The following is a 14,836-nucleotide window of genomic DNA, read 5'->3' as shown; positions in this document are numbered from 1 at the left end:
GCCTCTGACAAGTAAGCAATACCAAGAATCCAGCACACCAGACTTCTATATTTATATCTTGCAGCCTTCTAAGCACAATTCAGTGTGCGGACTTTAGCATATAAAGCCATGAGTGGCCTGGCCCCAACAGACCACCCATTGTAATCTCCAATATTGGTCAAGAGTCTCCCTTAAATGTACGATTCACATAAGACACGAAGCCTTATTTGGCTAGCTCAAGACTAAGCCAAAAAGTGAATTAAAAGCACATATTTTCCTGAGTATTGCACATACCACGACACCATAAACAAGCGCTCATGTACACAGACAGCAAGGATGCTTGAGTTTAATAGCTGGATCTTATCCTCTTCCCTTCTATAGTCTATCTGTCATAATGTGAAGTGAGGCAAGAAGCAAGAGGTAGGAGCTCACTCTACGTTACACTGTGGAAAAGTAGATTTTTAAAGAATTTTTTTTATTTCTGTGACTAGTTGCCATTAGATAATATAAAGAAATGTTGTTGGGTGGCTAGCGATACTGAAACTTCTAGAAGCACAGCCACAGGTGATAGAAAGCATGAAGTCCCTGATGCCTACTCACTTAAGAACATAAAAACAGCCTGCTGATTTCAACAGAAGAGACCAGCAACCACCTGAGATTTCCTGCTGCTTTGTCTTTTGTTTTGGCATTTTACATTTTATCCAGCATAAGACAAGCCTGCTGGATCAGGCCAAGGGCCCATCTTGTCCAGCATCCTGTTCTCACCGTGGCCGATCAAATGCCTGTGGGAAACCAGCAAGCAAGATTCGAGCCCAAGAGCCCTCTCCTCGCCTGTGACTTCCAGCAACTGGTTGGTACAGTGGCACCTCTAGTTACGAACTTAATTGTATTCAGAAGCATTGCTGCCTACATCTGTGGAGACAGAGCATAGCCACCATGGCTAGCAGTAATCGACAGCCCTCTACAAATTTGTCCAATCCTCTTCTAAAGCCATCTAGGTTGGTGGTCATCCTGTGGGAGCAAGTTCCATCCTTTAACCTATGTGCTGTGTAAAGAAGTACTTTCTTGAGGGCACAGGCCAGAGAAACTCTGTGTATAAGGATGCAAACCTCCCGCAAACTTATACAGTGGCACCTCAGGTTAAGTACTTAATTCGTTCCGGAAGTCCGTACTTAACCTGAAACTGTTCTTAACCTGAAGCACTTTAGCTAATGGGGCCTCCTGCTGTTGCCGTGCCGCTGGAGCACGATTTCTGTTCTCATCCTGAAGCAAAGTTCTTAACCTGAAGCACTATTTCTGGGTTAGCGGAGTCTGTAACCTGAAGCGTATGTAACCCGAGGTACCACTTTATGGGACTTGCTGCCAAGTCAACATGCATGATATAGAACCACAGAATCCTACAACCATGGGGAAATGCTGACTACAAGAGGAAGGCATGTTTAAATACTACAGAAAATTACTTTTTTGTACTATTTTACTTTATTCCCCACCCTAATAAAGTCCCAGGGCAAGCTACGCTTGCAAAAAAGAAAATGCAAGCAGAAAATATAGCCATCTAATGTAAACAAAATTGCTTATACTGCATTTAGATTTCCAAAATACTTCCTTTTCCTTTCCTTTCTTTTTTTGGCTGAGCCAAAAATAGATTTATCCCAGGATAAGCAAAGAAGACAAAAACTTTAAGAAATAATGGGGAAATTCTATAATTTATTTAGGAGACCACTGTAAGCAGATGAAAACACTAGCAGGATTTGAATAACACTTGTAATGTAACAACCACTGTGGACAATTATGGACAGATACAAAATATGGATTATGAAATAATATGCAGTTGAAAATGCTGACAATAAGGGGAGGGGGATGCTGGGAAGTCTGGAGATTCGGAGAACTCTCTAAATGTGGATATTTGTACTTGGCATTGTTATAACTCTGCGCTTGTAAAATCAAATAAAAATCATTTTCAAAATAAATAAATAAAAATAAATGATCCCTCCTGCTTTCCAAAAGGGGCTCTCTGTAAGGTGCCTCCCGTGCTGCTGCACCATTCCCCTCCACACCACTCAACGGGCCACTTTCCTCGCCCCCCAAACTTGGCAAGCTTGTTCTTCGCCGCCCCCCGAGTCCCGCTTACATCTTCTTGGCCACGTCCGTCTCGCGGAACTGCTCCTTCACCATGGCGGCGGTTCCCCTCTCTCGCCCGGGGACGGCGCAAGGAAAGAGAACGGAGCCGTGCGGAGCCAACGCCGCCGCCGCCTCCTCCTTCCCCTGAGCGAGCTGCACACCGGAGCCGGCAGACGGGCGTCGGGCGCGTGCGTCGCCGCGAAGGGTCGCCGCTTTCAGAGCCGTAGCCACCCGGCGTCGCAGCGCCACCTAATGGCCGGAGGTGCAACGAAAGGGAAGGAGAGTGCGCAGGTGAGAGAGCGCGAGCGCGGCGGGACCCACCTACCAGCCGCCCCAGACCAGAGAAAGTTGTATTATTATTATTATTATTATTATTATTATTATTATTATTATTATTATTATTATTATTATTATTATTATTATTATTATTGAATTTCTACGGCTCCCAACACCCGAGGATCGCAGGGCGGTTTGGAACCACAACTATATTGCGCATTTTGGTACTTTCGTATTGCAGAATATTTTTTTTGCTTCCCTACCTTTTCATTAATTAGCCCTTTGCTGATTAAACCATCTATTGTGGCCTTTTAAAGTGTGTGCATTCGTTTGTTCTTATGGTATGTATTTTTGTGTTTTTCTTTTTAATAATATTTTTATTAGTTTTTCAAATTACTACAAATCCGTCCAAATGACTTTAATGTAATGCAATTTCTTAAAATCAGGTTTCCCACTCCCGTTGCGAGCATACGTCCATCTCTTCTTCCTATTGCCACAACTTGTTTCATATCCAGGTCATCTTTTAATAGTTGTTGTCCATTCTTACAGCAAGCTGCAATTTTTGTGTTTTTCTACTGTAAACCGCCCTGTGTTTCTTCAGACGAAAGGCGGCATAGATATTGAATATGTAACAGTCATCTATCAAGTGAAGCTGTGAGATTAGCTGGCAGGCGAGCGGTGCCTTATGACAGGCAACCTTAAAGGGTTTAAAGCCGACGTTGTTTGTCCTCACGATACAAAGAAAAGCCGACACGCAGGTCAGCGATTTGGAAACGAGTTTTCTTTTCTTTCTTAGTAAAGAGGTCACCCAGGCTTCCGTACCGACACTCGGAAGTCTCTATGGTCGCCCGTCGACTTCCGTCGACGCGTTTTCTGTGCCCTCCCCTTTGGACGCGAAGGCCCGCCTCCTTTTCCTCCGCGCGAGCGCCGCTATATGATTGGCTGCCGAAAGTTCCTTCCTTCCTTTTGCCGGAGACGCCGCCAAGATGGTGAGTTCTCGTCGGGCTCCCTCGAGTTCCCTGGGAGAGGCGGCTTCAATCCGAATTAGCCCCGCGCCATCCTTTGCCCGTTTGCCTTCGGAGCGACTGCTCTCCCTTAAGCGGGGCTTTCTGGTTGTGCTGGGTCGGTTATTGGGCGGGAGGAGGGAGTTTTAGGGGTCCGGCTCTTGCTCTGAACGGCGCACCCCCCCTCCACCGCTCTGCTTTCGGGCTTAGTGTGCGGCCTGGTCTACCAATAAACGGGGATGGCGGAGTATGTGTGTGTTAAAATGCCCTCTCCTGTATCAGCTTTCTCCCAAGGTGCTGCTGCTGTTTCTGTATCCCCAATTTCCACCATCCCTTGCCGTGCTGGCCGGGGCTGGCGAGATTTGGGAATCTCAGCCACTTGGAGGGCGCCGGATTTATGGAAGGGCTACTAGTTCAATGAATCGCTATTTTATCTTATTGTTTTATTTCATATCTGCCTAAACTTCAGAGGCAGGGTGGGGGTAGGTAGCAGTTTATACCCCTCCCTTGAAAAATGGTTGAAATTTGGCACTTTAAGGTAGCTTCAAATCGTTGCTTTGGCAGACATTAATACACACGGTGTCTTTGAATTTTGTTTTTTTGTTGCAGAACGACACGGTCACCATCCGAACAAGGAAGTTCATGACCAACAGGCTGCTTCAGCGTAAGCAGATGGTGAGGCAGATATGTTAATACTTTTATTCATTCATAATCGTAGCCTAATTTTCACGTACATAAAGTTCTATGTCTGTGTTAAAGCTGAGGTTGGTAAATTTAGTGACTGCAGTGTTTTTCCTGGATTAATTAGTAATATAGCATTATATCTTGGGACGCTAAAGTGTGTTAATCTGTTTTTGTTACTGTGTTAATATCTTGACTTGCAGTTATAAGCAAAGTTTCTTGAATGGTTATCAAGAAGCTTTCTTTTAGATTACTAAAATATCTGATAAATTGTCATGCTCCCCCCACTGTTAATGTTATTTTTTTGCATGATAACATACTGTGGCATAGCAAGGAGTGCATTGAAAAGCTGGAATGGCCTAGCCAGTTTGTCAATGTTTTTATGTGAGGGTAAACAAGGGCTACTCAGATTTATCAATCTTTTATTCATTTATATGTTGAATGTATTGTTAACTTTCTAGTTCATAAGTTAATATATATTTGAACACCAGTGATCCCGCCTTCCAACTGAAGCTAGCTGTAATAGATTGATCTTAAGAATGCTTTGTACAGGAAGACTAGAAGCTAAAGAAATTACTAGCTATATTCCAGAATGTGGCAGTGGAACCTGAATTTTCCCCTAATAAATGTTTCCGTACTGGTTTTCATTCCCGTGTTCAAAAGTTTATATTGCATCCTAGTGTATATGTCCCACACAGGGCATTGCTACCACTGTGCTAGGAGCAACTTGTACTCTGATGTGCATGTTTTGCCTTGTGGTTTCCACTTCTTGTGATACTGAAACAGTCTTAAATGACAGAAAAGTCCTTGAAGTGCATTGCATATAAAGAAAACCAGTATAGCACAATCAGTTGGTGGAATTCATTCGTTTTGCTATTTTAGATGTTTCCTCTGCACCAGCACATTGGTTTGCCAGAGAGAACATTTTGCCGCACATGCTATTTGGGGCTTCTCCCAACTCCTTGGAACCAATTTTGAGGGAGGGGAGGAAAGCTCTATTAAAGAAGCCCTTTTAAAGTTCTTCCACTGACATTAGGTGAAACCTACCCAGTAGATTTTTGCAGGACTGCCATCTGCACTATGTGCAAAAAGTATGTAAATAGAAAAAGGTTTTTTTATTGCCACCTGAATAACATCAGTGCTGGGGGACAGCTGGATTTCCGTAGAGGATGTTTAGGGCCTACGTGTGTATGACAAAGTAAAGTAGCTCACGAATAGTAACTTTTGTGAAGCTCTTTGCATTCATAGGTCTCTTCCCCCCCAATACATTAATAATGTTTTGCCAATTCTGTATTTATAGGTGATAGATGTTCTTCATCCTGGAAAGGCCACTGTTCCCAAAACTGAAATCCGTGAAAAGTTGGCCAAAATGTACAAGACAACCCCAGATGTCATTTTCGTCTTTGGCTTCAGGACTCATTTTGGAGGTGGGAAGACAACAGGCTTTGGCATGATCTACGATTCCCTCGACTATGCAAAGAAAAATGAACCAAAGCACAGACTAGCCAGGGTAGGCTTCTTCGGTTGTTTACCTTGTTTGGACAGACTGGGGTGGTTGTGCTAAATGGTTTTTCTTTCTGGGACCTTTTGAGGTGTTTGTTCTGTTAAAGATGCACTCTTCCTGTTGAATTTTTTATTTTAAAGTGGTATCTTAAACTATTGTTGTACTTAGTGGTATTAAGAAGGTTGATATTGTATCAGTATTTTATTTATATCTATATGTGTCTTGTCCGTTCCCTCATTGCAGTGACCCTTTTCATGCAAAGCAGATGCTGTGCTCAGTTGGGATGGCTCAGTTGGTTGAGCATCAGACTCTTAAGCTCTGGGCTGTTGGTTTGAGCCCTACATTGGGCAAAAGATTCCTGCATTGGACTAGAAGACCCTTGTAATCCCTTCCAACTGTGTACAATCCCACGATTCTCCCATGGTTAACTTGTAACAACTTCCTGTTCCTATGAATGCTTGCCATTACAGTCTAGTAGGAGCCAGTGTGGTGTAGTGGTTAAGAGTGGTAGACTCGTAATCTGGTGAACCAGGTTCGTGTCTCCTCTCCTCCACATGTAGCTGCTGGGTGACCTTGGGCTAGTTACACTTCTTTGAAGTCTCTCAGCCCCACTCACCTCACAGAGTGTTGTGGGGGAGGAAGGGAAAGGAGAATGTTAGCCACTTTGAGAATCCTTCGGGTAGTTATAAAGCGGAATATCAAATTCAAACTCCTCCTCCTCCTCCTCCTCCTCCTCTTCTTCTTCTTCTTCTTCTTCTACTACTACTGAAATTGCCAACATCACCACTTTTTAGTGTGCCTACATAAATCATAAGAGGCCTGGCTGCCAAGTCTTGTGAGGAAGGGCTCAAATGATCTGGGTGTGTTGAGCCTGGATTAGAGTTTAGAACATAATGAGAGCCATCTTCAACTTTTGAAGAGTTGTCATATAAATGAGAGAGTGAATTTGCCTTATGTCCCTTCAGAGGCCACAACTTGAAGTACAGTCATACCTTGGAAGTTGAACAGAATCCATTCTGGAGGTCTGTTCAATTTCCAAAACATTCGGAAACCAAAGTGCAGCTTCTGAATGGCTGCAGGAAGCCGTGAAAGCCCCATCGGATGTTCGGCTTCCAAAAATAGTTCACAAACTGGAACAGTCACTTCCGGGTTTGTGGCGTTCGGGAGCGAAAATGTTTGAGAACTAAGCTGTTCAAAAACCAAGGTATGACTATTGGGTTCAAATGAGAAGAAAAAGCATTTTACAAGCTGTTCAGTATTGGAGTCAACTGCCTTGGAAGCTGGTGAGCTCTGCTTTGTTACATTTTTAAGTAGAGGCTGAATGTCCACCTACCAGGGATGTTGTACAGTGGTACCTCGGGTTACGAACTGTCCTGCTTATGAACGCTTTGGGTTACGAACTCCGCAAACCCGGAAGTAGGTGTCCTGGGTTGCAAACTTTGCCCCAGGATATGAACGCAATCCGCTTCCGGAGCCACGGGAGGCCTATGTAGGGAATGCACGCTTCAGGTTAAGAATGGACTTCCGGAATGAATTAAGTTCGTAACCTGAGGTACCACTGTAGTGGATTTCCTGCATTGGCAGTAGGATTGGACTGGATGTCTTTTGAGATCCTTTCCAATGCTATGACTGTCCAAGGTTAAATGCCAGTGTGTACTTTGAGTGATTTACTTTGCTTTCCTTTTACTAGCATGGTTTGTATGAAAAGAAAAAGACTTCAAGGAAACAGCGTAAAGAACGTAAGAACAGGATGAAGAAAGTCAGAGGAACAGCTAAAGCAAATGTTGGAGCTGGCAAGAAGGTAAGTTCAACCCATCATTTCTCATAAGCGCAGTCACTGTTGTAACTGTATTGGATGTTTCATGACAAAAATAACCTTTTCCTTTTCTTTCAAATTTCAACTTTTACTTCTGGATTGCAGAAGGTAACGCTGAGATGCTGCGTAGTTCTTAGCTTCTCAAGTAGTTTAGCTTTTGTGCATCTCTTATTACTTAGTAGATAACAAAGTAAAAAGGTAACAGTACCTAGTCTCCAAAGTCTTCATCTGAAGATGGAGTGTTTTGGAGTGTCTTTTTCCCACACTTTCCCTCTTGCGTAGCTAAAGTAGATCTTGCCTGACCCCATTCTGTCCTGCCTTACCCTCCAAATTAGCACATACTAATGGCATCTAAATGAGACTTGAAATGTCCCTCAGTAAAGTGGGTACAGGTAAATAGAAAAACACTTGCTGGCATTTAATGGAGTTGAAATGTGGAACATTCAAGTTGAATACAAGTTTTGCTTAACATATAACAGTGCAGAAATCAGACTTAAACCCAGTAGGCATTTTTAACATAAGCATGGTTTAAATTTGGATTTTAAATAGCCTTGAGTTCAAACTTTTCATTAAATGACTTACTGTAAATTCAATCTTTTGATTAGTAGTAATCCTTTACTTTCACCTTTTTTCCTACTTTCTTGGGATTCTTGTTGATCAGAAATGAAGTGCCTAGCAGGTACCGAGAATAAGCATGGATGTGATTGCGTCACTTGCTTGACTTCCTAATGCTCCCTTGCTTTGTCTGTGTGTTTTTGCTTTGGAACAAAGTTTTCCTGCCTCTATAGATTTTAATTTCCAGTAGGAAATACTTTGCTGTAGTATCAGGCAGGTTTGTAAGCTTAAATGTGCTGTAGTTAATATACAAAATGTATAAATTGAGTAGCATCTCCCGTATTAAGAACAAGTGTGGCCCTAGATGTCTAAAATGTATGTTGCATGTTCTCACTTGGTGTGCAACAACCTTCTTGAAAGTGTGATGAAGTTTCATGCTTCAGGCTAACCATACACCAAGGCAAATATTCTGCTCATAAAAACACTACATTGCGGGCTGAATTTACATGTGAGAACTGCTTATAGCTGAACAAGTTGGTAACTAAAACACTCGAAATCCTGTTCCCTTCTGTCTAATGGTGAGGATTTAGTCCTCTTTTTTTAAAATGCAACTGGCAATTCATACACTATAAAAATTCATATTGTTCTAGGCTTTAACTTTTATCTGAGGCTTTCAAATAGTTAAATGTACCTCCTGCTTCACCACAAGCACAGAACAGTCCCATTATCCAGGTGTCCCCCACACTGGTTCAGGTGCAAGACTGCATCTGCTTCTGGAGCTCTTCACACCAGCATCCTTGTTTCTCCTTTTCTGTGATACTACATCATGAGCCTGCCTGCTTCAATATTGGATTACAACCATATGAGAACAAATAACATAGGTTTAGGCATCACAATACCATCACAAGGCACTTTCCCTATCTCATAGTTTGTAAAGTCTTCCTTGGAATTGTTCCATTCATGTATAACTTAAAGTGAAACTTAACGACGCTTCTGATGTGCCTGTTAAGGTGGAAAACTGAGTGGGGATCAGGACCACAAATCCCTCAGTTTATCTATACTTTCCTGTATTCTAGTGGCTGCTGAGCTATGGAGTACAGTCATACCTCGGGTTAAATGTGCTTCAGGTTGAGCGTTTTCAAGTTACGCTCCGTGGCGACCCGGAAGTAATGGAGCGCGTTACTTCTGGGTTTCGCCGCATGCGCAGACACTCAAAATGACGTCATGCGCGGAAGTGGCAACACACGCAGACGCTTGTTACGTTCTACTCAGGATGCGAACGGGGCTCTGGAACGGATCCTGTTTGCATCCAGAGGTACCACTGTAGAGAGGAATATGGCCTGATGCTGTTACATAGGTCACATAGTGTGGCTCACTGCTGCATATTAGCAATTGCATATTCTAAATATAATTGCAAATGCACACAAAGTATTTGAATCCTTGTATAGTAGACCTTATCATACCACTTAGGCTTGTACATTGATGTGTGCTTATCTAGTAAGTGTCCTGGTTTTCTGTGAGAAGCTTTTTTTTAGTAGTGGGAGGCAAGGAATTGTTTGCCTTTTGTCTAGTTTGCAATAATCCCCCTTAAGTTGCGAACAACTTACCCTTAACCGTGGCAAACTGCTTCTTAAGCTATTCACTTGACAAGCAGCCAGCTCCTAAACTACCTGTGGCTATTTTCTCTCACCTTCAAAATCGTCCTGCAACTTGACTTTTTCTCACCTAATCCTAATCCTTTGTGTTTCATTGCTGTACTATTTATGCTGCAAACTTGGATCTTGACACAACTGAAACAGGAAGCCTGCTAATAAAATTCTGGGCCTGATTCTTTAGTTAGCCCAAGGCTACAACTAAAAATAATTCTGTATACATGTAAGGTATGGAAATAGGTGCGATCCAGTAGTGTAAAAACAATGGTACATAGCCTAAAGGGGTGTCTTGTCTTTTAAATGAAAATGATGTGATTAAAGATGTACTGACATCTTTTTCTCCCTTTCTTACAGTGAGCCAGCAGTGGATTTTAACAGGTAAAACTACATCCATACTTCATTGCTGAGGGACCTGCTTATTGCTAGTCTCTTTAGAAGTTCATTCCTCCTGAAGGCTGTCTGATAACTGATGGTTAACTTCCTTCATTGCAGTTCTTTAAAAACCTCCTTTAGGTGCATGTCACAGTAACTATCATAAACATCTGGAGCAGGGAGTAGTTCTTCCTAGAAGGGTATTGTGGGGAGTGATCTGGCTCCTCAGCACAGCCTAACTCCTCCCATCTTCAAGGGTTGGGGAAAGAGGTGGGCAGACCAGTCAAAGTTAAAATGCACCCCACATTATCTGCAGAGTCTTCTTAACAGTTGGGGCAACTGGCTGGATTGATATTGCCACACAATTGAAAAATCCCTTTTAGACATGCTTGTCAAAATTTATGTACTTACAGTTGGTGGGAGGAGAATTCCTTAGCTTTATAGAACGAATGTATATTTAGTGCACGATATTGACTGACATTCTCTTCCCTTTCCTTTACAGAAATTAAATTATCCTGGCAGAAAATATATGGAGATTGTACTGTTGTGTTGCATTCTGGTCAAATAAATTCTGTGAAAACTCAAATGATGGGCTCCTAGAATTTACTTGATAAATGTAGCATAATTCAGATCTGTAGGTTAAAAAAAAGAAAGAAAGAAAAGTATCTCTTAATGTTACCCTGGCGGTTAATCAGATTGGAAGGTCTTGTACCTTGAGTAGGGATTGAGTGGGGAATTAGGCTTTATGCATAAGACGGTTACACTAGCCTAGAAACATACAGCCAGAGAATTGGCTTGTTGGATCAAAACTCAGTGTGAAATTCTGACCTTGTATGCTGCTTTCATTAGATTTTATAGGTCACAGTGGTACAATTGACAGTACAAGCAACAAGCCATCAGAATTCCCCTGTCTGCCCTGCTCCCCAAATATCTCCTGCACAACTCTGCATGTAGTTCCTTCCCACCCATAATATACAGCTCCTCTCATCTTTAGTACTGTGAAGTTTCCTCAGCCTCAAAGTTATATAAGCTGCATAATAAGGAACTACTGGTGTAAATGGCAACACTTATTTTTTTTCTTCTCGCCCTGCCTCAAAAGTTTCCCGCAATGCTTTGTGATAGTGCAGAGAAGTGGTTTTCAAGCAGTTTGAGGAACCCCAGGGTTCTTTTGAGAGATCCATGGTAGGTGCACATGCTTCATTGAAAGATTCCTCCACACTACACTTACCTTGGTTTTGAAATTTAATCCGTTCCGGGAGTCTGTTTGACTCCCGGAGCAGTTTTAAAACCAGGGCGCGGCTTCCGATCGGCAGCAGGAGCCTCCTGCAGCCGATCGGAAGCCACACCGGACGTTCGGATTCTGAAAATCATTTGAAAACCGGAACAATCACTTCTGGTTTTCGATTGTTCAGGAGCCGAAACGCTAAGAGTTCGAAGACGTTCGGCTTCCGAGGTTCCACTGTACTGCAGATCTTTCTGCAGTGTGCAATTGCAAGAGAGTGGTGTGTTCTGGGTCTCATTCTTTGGTTATAGCAATGAGGACTAGAGACTTGTCAGTGCCTCCAACTTGAACTGTCACAGAACACGCCTTTAAAAATTCTACGCTGCATTGGGTTTCTCAGGCTGATGCTCAGGTGCTCCTTAGCAGATGAGCTGATACAAAAGGGGTCCTCTGAAGGGATATTTTTAAAATCACATGGAACATGAAGAAAAACATTCTCGATAGGGAACTCAACCTATAACTTCCTCAGCATTGGCGCAATCTCTTCAGCAGCTGCAAGAGTCTTCACTTTCTTTTTTTGAAAGTGCTTTTCAGTTGATGGGTCTGATGTGGTAATGATGCCTCTGGGACCTAATTACTAAGAAAATGGCAATTAGCCCTTCACACCAGATTTTCCCAATGTGCTACCTGTTGAAGTGTCTCACTCACTTGTGTCAACATATTTGGGGTAGCTTTTCTGCTGAGATGGAAATGGCAAAAAAAAAAAAAAAAAAAGACTGAATAGTTATTTATAGAAGAAACAGCTTCTTTTTGACATGTGGCCGGTGTATTTTTAGGTTTTAAATTTGTTGAAGCCAATGTACTTTCTGTTTGTGAGTTCACATAAATGGAAATGTCTTGCTCCTGAGTTCAGGAATTACTAGATTTAGTAGTGTCATGTTTCCTGTCAAACAATGCTTTAGGTTCAATATGTTGCCGTGAGAGCAGCTTAGAAAGATTTCCAACTTCTTTCAGGGAAATCCAGCAGGTAAAAAAAAGTTTTCCCCTGTTACTGCATCTGTATATGGGTTAATATGGCCTGTCAGGTTAGGTCTCAAGAAGGTTGCTGATGTGTGATGCTCTGAGGTCTAAGGCTACTGTGGTACAGCAAATGACTTCTGACAAGTTACACCTCTTGCAAGTGTATTTCCAGAGGAGGGATCAAAGCAATAGTTTTGGAAGATGTTGATTTAAAAAAAAAAAAAATTCAGTTTATTACTCCTGCAAGGGTGCCCTCGTTCATTGTCTCCTCAGACAGAAGGATGCTAACCTCTTTCTCCCCTGCACACCAAAAAAGACCTTTTGGTGTGATCTCGGTAAACATTTGGTAGTACTGTATGCCAGCAGTAACGCTGCACAGAATAATTGCACGAGGACAGGCTGGTTAGTCTTTATTATGCAGTTCAGAGTCCCAATACTCGCTTCCACTAGCAGTAATATTAAAAACAAACTTTGACTTGCTGTTGATGAAACATTGCTCAACTTCACGTTCGTAAAATGTAAGCTTTATGAAATTTATAAGCCATGCTTTGAATAGCTGCATTGGAAAATAAGGCAGTAAAGACACTAAAATGCAGTTCTGCTTAAAAGAAGCGTTTTGTATTCTGCTAGTTGTCACTAGAGGGAAGTGTAACCACAGCAACTGAAGCCAGTATTTAAACAATACTGAAGCCAGTATTTAAACAATACTGCAGAAGGCATGTTCTCTCCAGCAATATAAAACCATGGCTTCACCTCCCCCCCCCCCAAATGTTGCTGAATTCCAGCTCCCGCCAGCATGACCAATGGGCAGGGATGATGAGAGCCGTCCAACAACACCGGGAGGCTCCCAAATTCTCTTTCTCTATACAGTGGTACCTCTGGTTATGAACTTAATTCGTTCCGGAGGTCCGTTCTTAACCTGAAACTGTATTTAACCTGAGCTACCACTTTAGCTAATGGGGCCTCCCACTGCCGCTGTGCCGCCGGCACACGATTTCTGTTCTCATCCTGAGATAAAGTTCTTCACTCGTACTACTTCCGGGTTAGCGGAGTCTGTAACCCGAAGTGTTTTTAACCTGAGGTACCACTGTATTAAAGCAGAGTGGTCGCTTGGTTGTATTCTTAAAAAAATAATGTATTAATGTTTCATCCTTATTCCACAGTATTAACGGCTTGAATAAACATATTTAAAAGGGTCCAATGGATTTGGTGCAAATTGGTCGCTGTGTAGAGTAAATAAGTTATTGGCACCTGCCAATTCAGAGGAACGTACTAGTGTAGCAAGCAGCATTTCCCCCACAGGCACAGCTTCTGTGCAGAGAGCTAAAAGACAGATTGAAGATCGGGAAAAACTTGCACAGGGCCTAGGACAGGAGGAGAGTTGTGGTACAACTGGTAGCATAGCGCTCTCCCACTTATTTTTCTATGCTGGTTGGTGGAGGGGAGGGCAGCTTGGCTTCAGATACCTGAGAAATAACCATTTGCATTGTGGAACCCAATCCCTGTTTGAGCCTAATCTGAGGGAAAACTCAAGAGGGGTACAATGTGATGAGGGTGAACTTTTGCAGTGGGGGGCATTTTGCAGCCATGGAGGCTCCCAACGTGGTTGAGAAGCCTCCTTGGATGCAAAGGGCTCTCATGAGAGAGGGTGAGCTTGGGAGGACAGGCAAAATAGCTCTGCCGCATTCAACCAATGCCTGAAGAAGACGCTTGAGGTGCACTGTTTGCTGTGAAGGGGTCTAGCAGTGTGCCTTTTCCATTCTCAGTAGAGGAAGGGCTTCATCTGGCACAATTCTTCCCACATAAGGAGTCCTCTCCAGGCATGGGCCTCATGATCCTGTTTAACAGCGGAGTTTCACAATAAAGGATAAAGTATTTCAAGAAATGGAATATGGCCGCCCCTGTGGAAACCCTTCCTGTCTTGGAGATGTTAAAGAACCAGATGATCTCCCCAGATGAGGAGTTGGTAAACTTAGTGAGGCACAGACTTGTGCTTTCATCCTTTCTGATTTTTAAATGACCAGAGGAATTTATGGTGCTGCAAGATCCATTAGGCAAATCTTTCTGATTTTACCCCATGCTAACTGAACATGATGGGATTTGTAGTCTAATACAGATGGAGAGCACCAGGTTGGGGAAGGCTGTTCTAAATAGTATTAGAAAGGACTCCTATTATGAGCCAAAGACTGTTATAAGCTGAGATGATGGGTTCTCTAAGAGAACTTACTTACTGAACATTCATCCTGATTTGCTCACACAAAATTTACACAGGTTAGATTCAAAGGTGGGTTTGTTGTGCCAGGGTGCCAGAGTGCAAAGCTAAATTTCCAAGTATGCACTTTAATCTCTCCTGCAAAATGGCGACAGTCTGGAGATGCCCCGTATCTGCAAGTTAAGAACAATTTTGTGGCTATGGGGATAGAAATGTGGTGTAGTGGTTAGGAATGTAAATTATGAGGTTCAAATGTCAGCTCACCCATAAACCTCTGGGATGCCTCTCATCCTGGCCTGCCTTACAGACTTTTTCAAAGGTTCGCCAAGGACTTGGTTTGAAGATTTTAAAGAATGAAATGGAAAAATCAAAGTATTACAAACAATTCTATGTATCTCCTTTTCACATTCTCCCAGTTTGAA

General features: G+C 42.6%; 2 protein-coding genes across 4 annotated transcripts in view; one reads left to right on the top strand and one right to left on the bottom strand.

Annotated features, from left to right (window-relative positions):
* Positions 1-2,283, bottom strand: part of POLR3A (RNA polymerase III subunit A) — a 57,166-nt gene extending 54,883 nt beyond the window's left edge. For both annotated transcript variants that reach the window (XM_028729156.2, XM_028729157.2), the window contains exon 1: positions 2,111-2,283. In XM_028729156.2, the coding sequence (XP_028584989.1) occupies positions 2,111-2,154 (44 nt within the window). In that variant the 5' untranslated portion in view covers positions 2,155-2,283. The remainder of the gene's footprint in view (positions 1-2,110) is intronic.
* A 962-nt stretch (positions 2,284-3,245) lies between these two features.
* Positions 3,246-10,633, top strand: RPS24 (ribosomal protein S24). Of its 2 annotated transcripts, XM_028729159.2 has the most exons (7): positions 3,246-3,365; positions 3,990-4,055; positions 5,362-5,571; positions 7,256-7,366; positions 8,043-8,060; positions 9,943-9,966; positions 10,463-10,633. In XM_028729159.2, exons 1-5 carry the CDS (start codon positions 3,363-3,365, stop codon positions 8,046-8,048), a joined length of 396 nt encoding a protein of 131 aa, XP_028584992.1. In that variant the 5' UTR covers positions 3,246-3,362; the 3' UTR covers positions 8,049-8,060; positions 9,943-9,966; positions 10,463-10,633. The 2 variants fall into 2 exon arrangements, with proteins under 2 accessions (XP_028584992.1, XP_028584993.1); XM_028729160.2 differs by lacking the exon at positions 8,043-8,060.
* The last annotated feature ends 4,203 nt before the right edge of the window (positions 10,634-14,836 follow it).

This window comes from Podarcis muralis, chromosome 6, assembly GCF_964188315.1.
Source record: "Podarcis muralis chromosome 6, rPodMur119.hap1.1, whole genome shotgun sequence".
Lineage (NCBI taxonomy): Eukaryota > Metazoa > Chordata > Lepidosauria > Squamata > Lacertidae > Podarcis > Podarcis muralis.
Note: the sequence above shows the minus strand (reverse complement) of the source record. Positions and strands in the feature narration are given on the sequence as shown.

Coding starts and splice junctions, on each gene's coding strand:
- RPS24 (XM_028729159.2), top strand. Junction 4,056..5,361: donor TGCTTCAGCGTAAGCAGATG/GTGAGGCAGATA, acceptor CTGTATTTATAG/GTGATAGATGTTCTTCATCC. Junction 5,572..7,255: donor CAAAGCACAGACTAGCCAGG/GTAGGCTTCTTC, acceptor TCCTTTTACTAG/CATGGTTTGTATGAAAAGAA.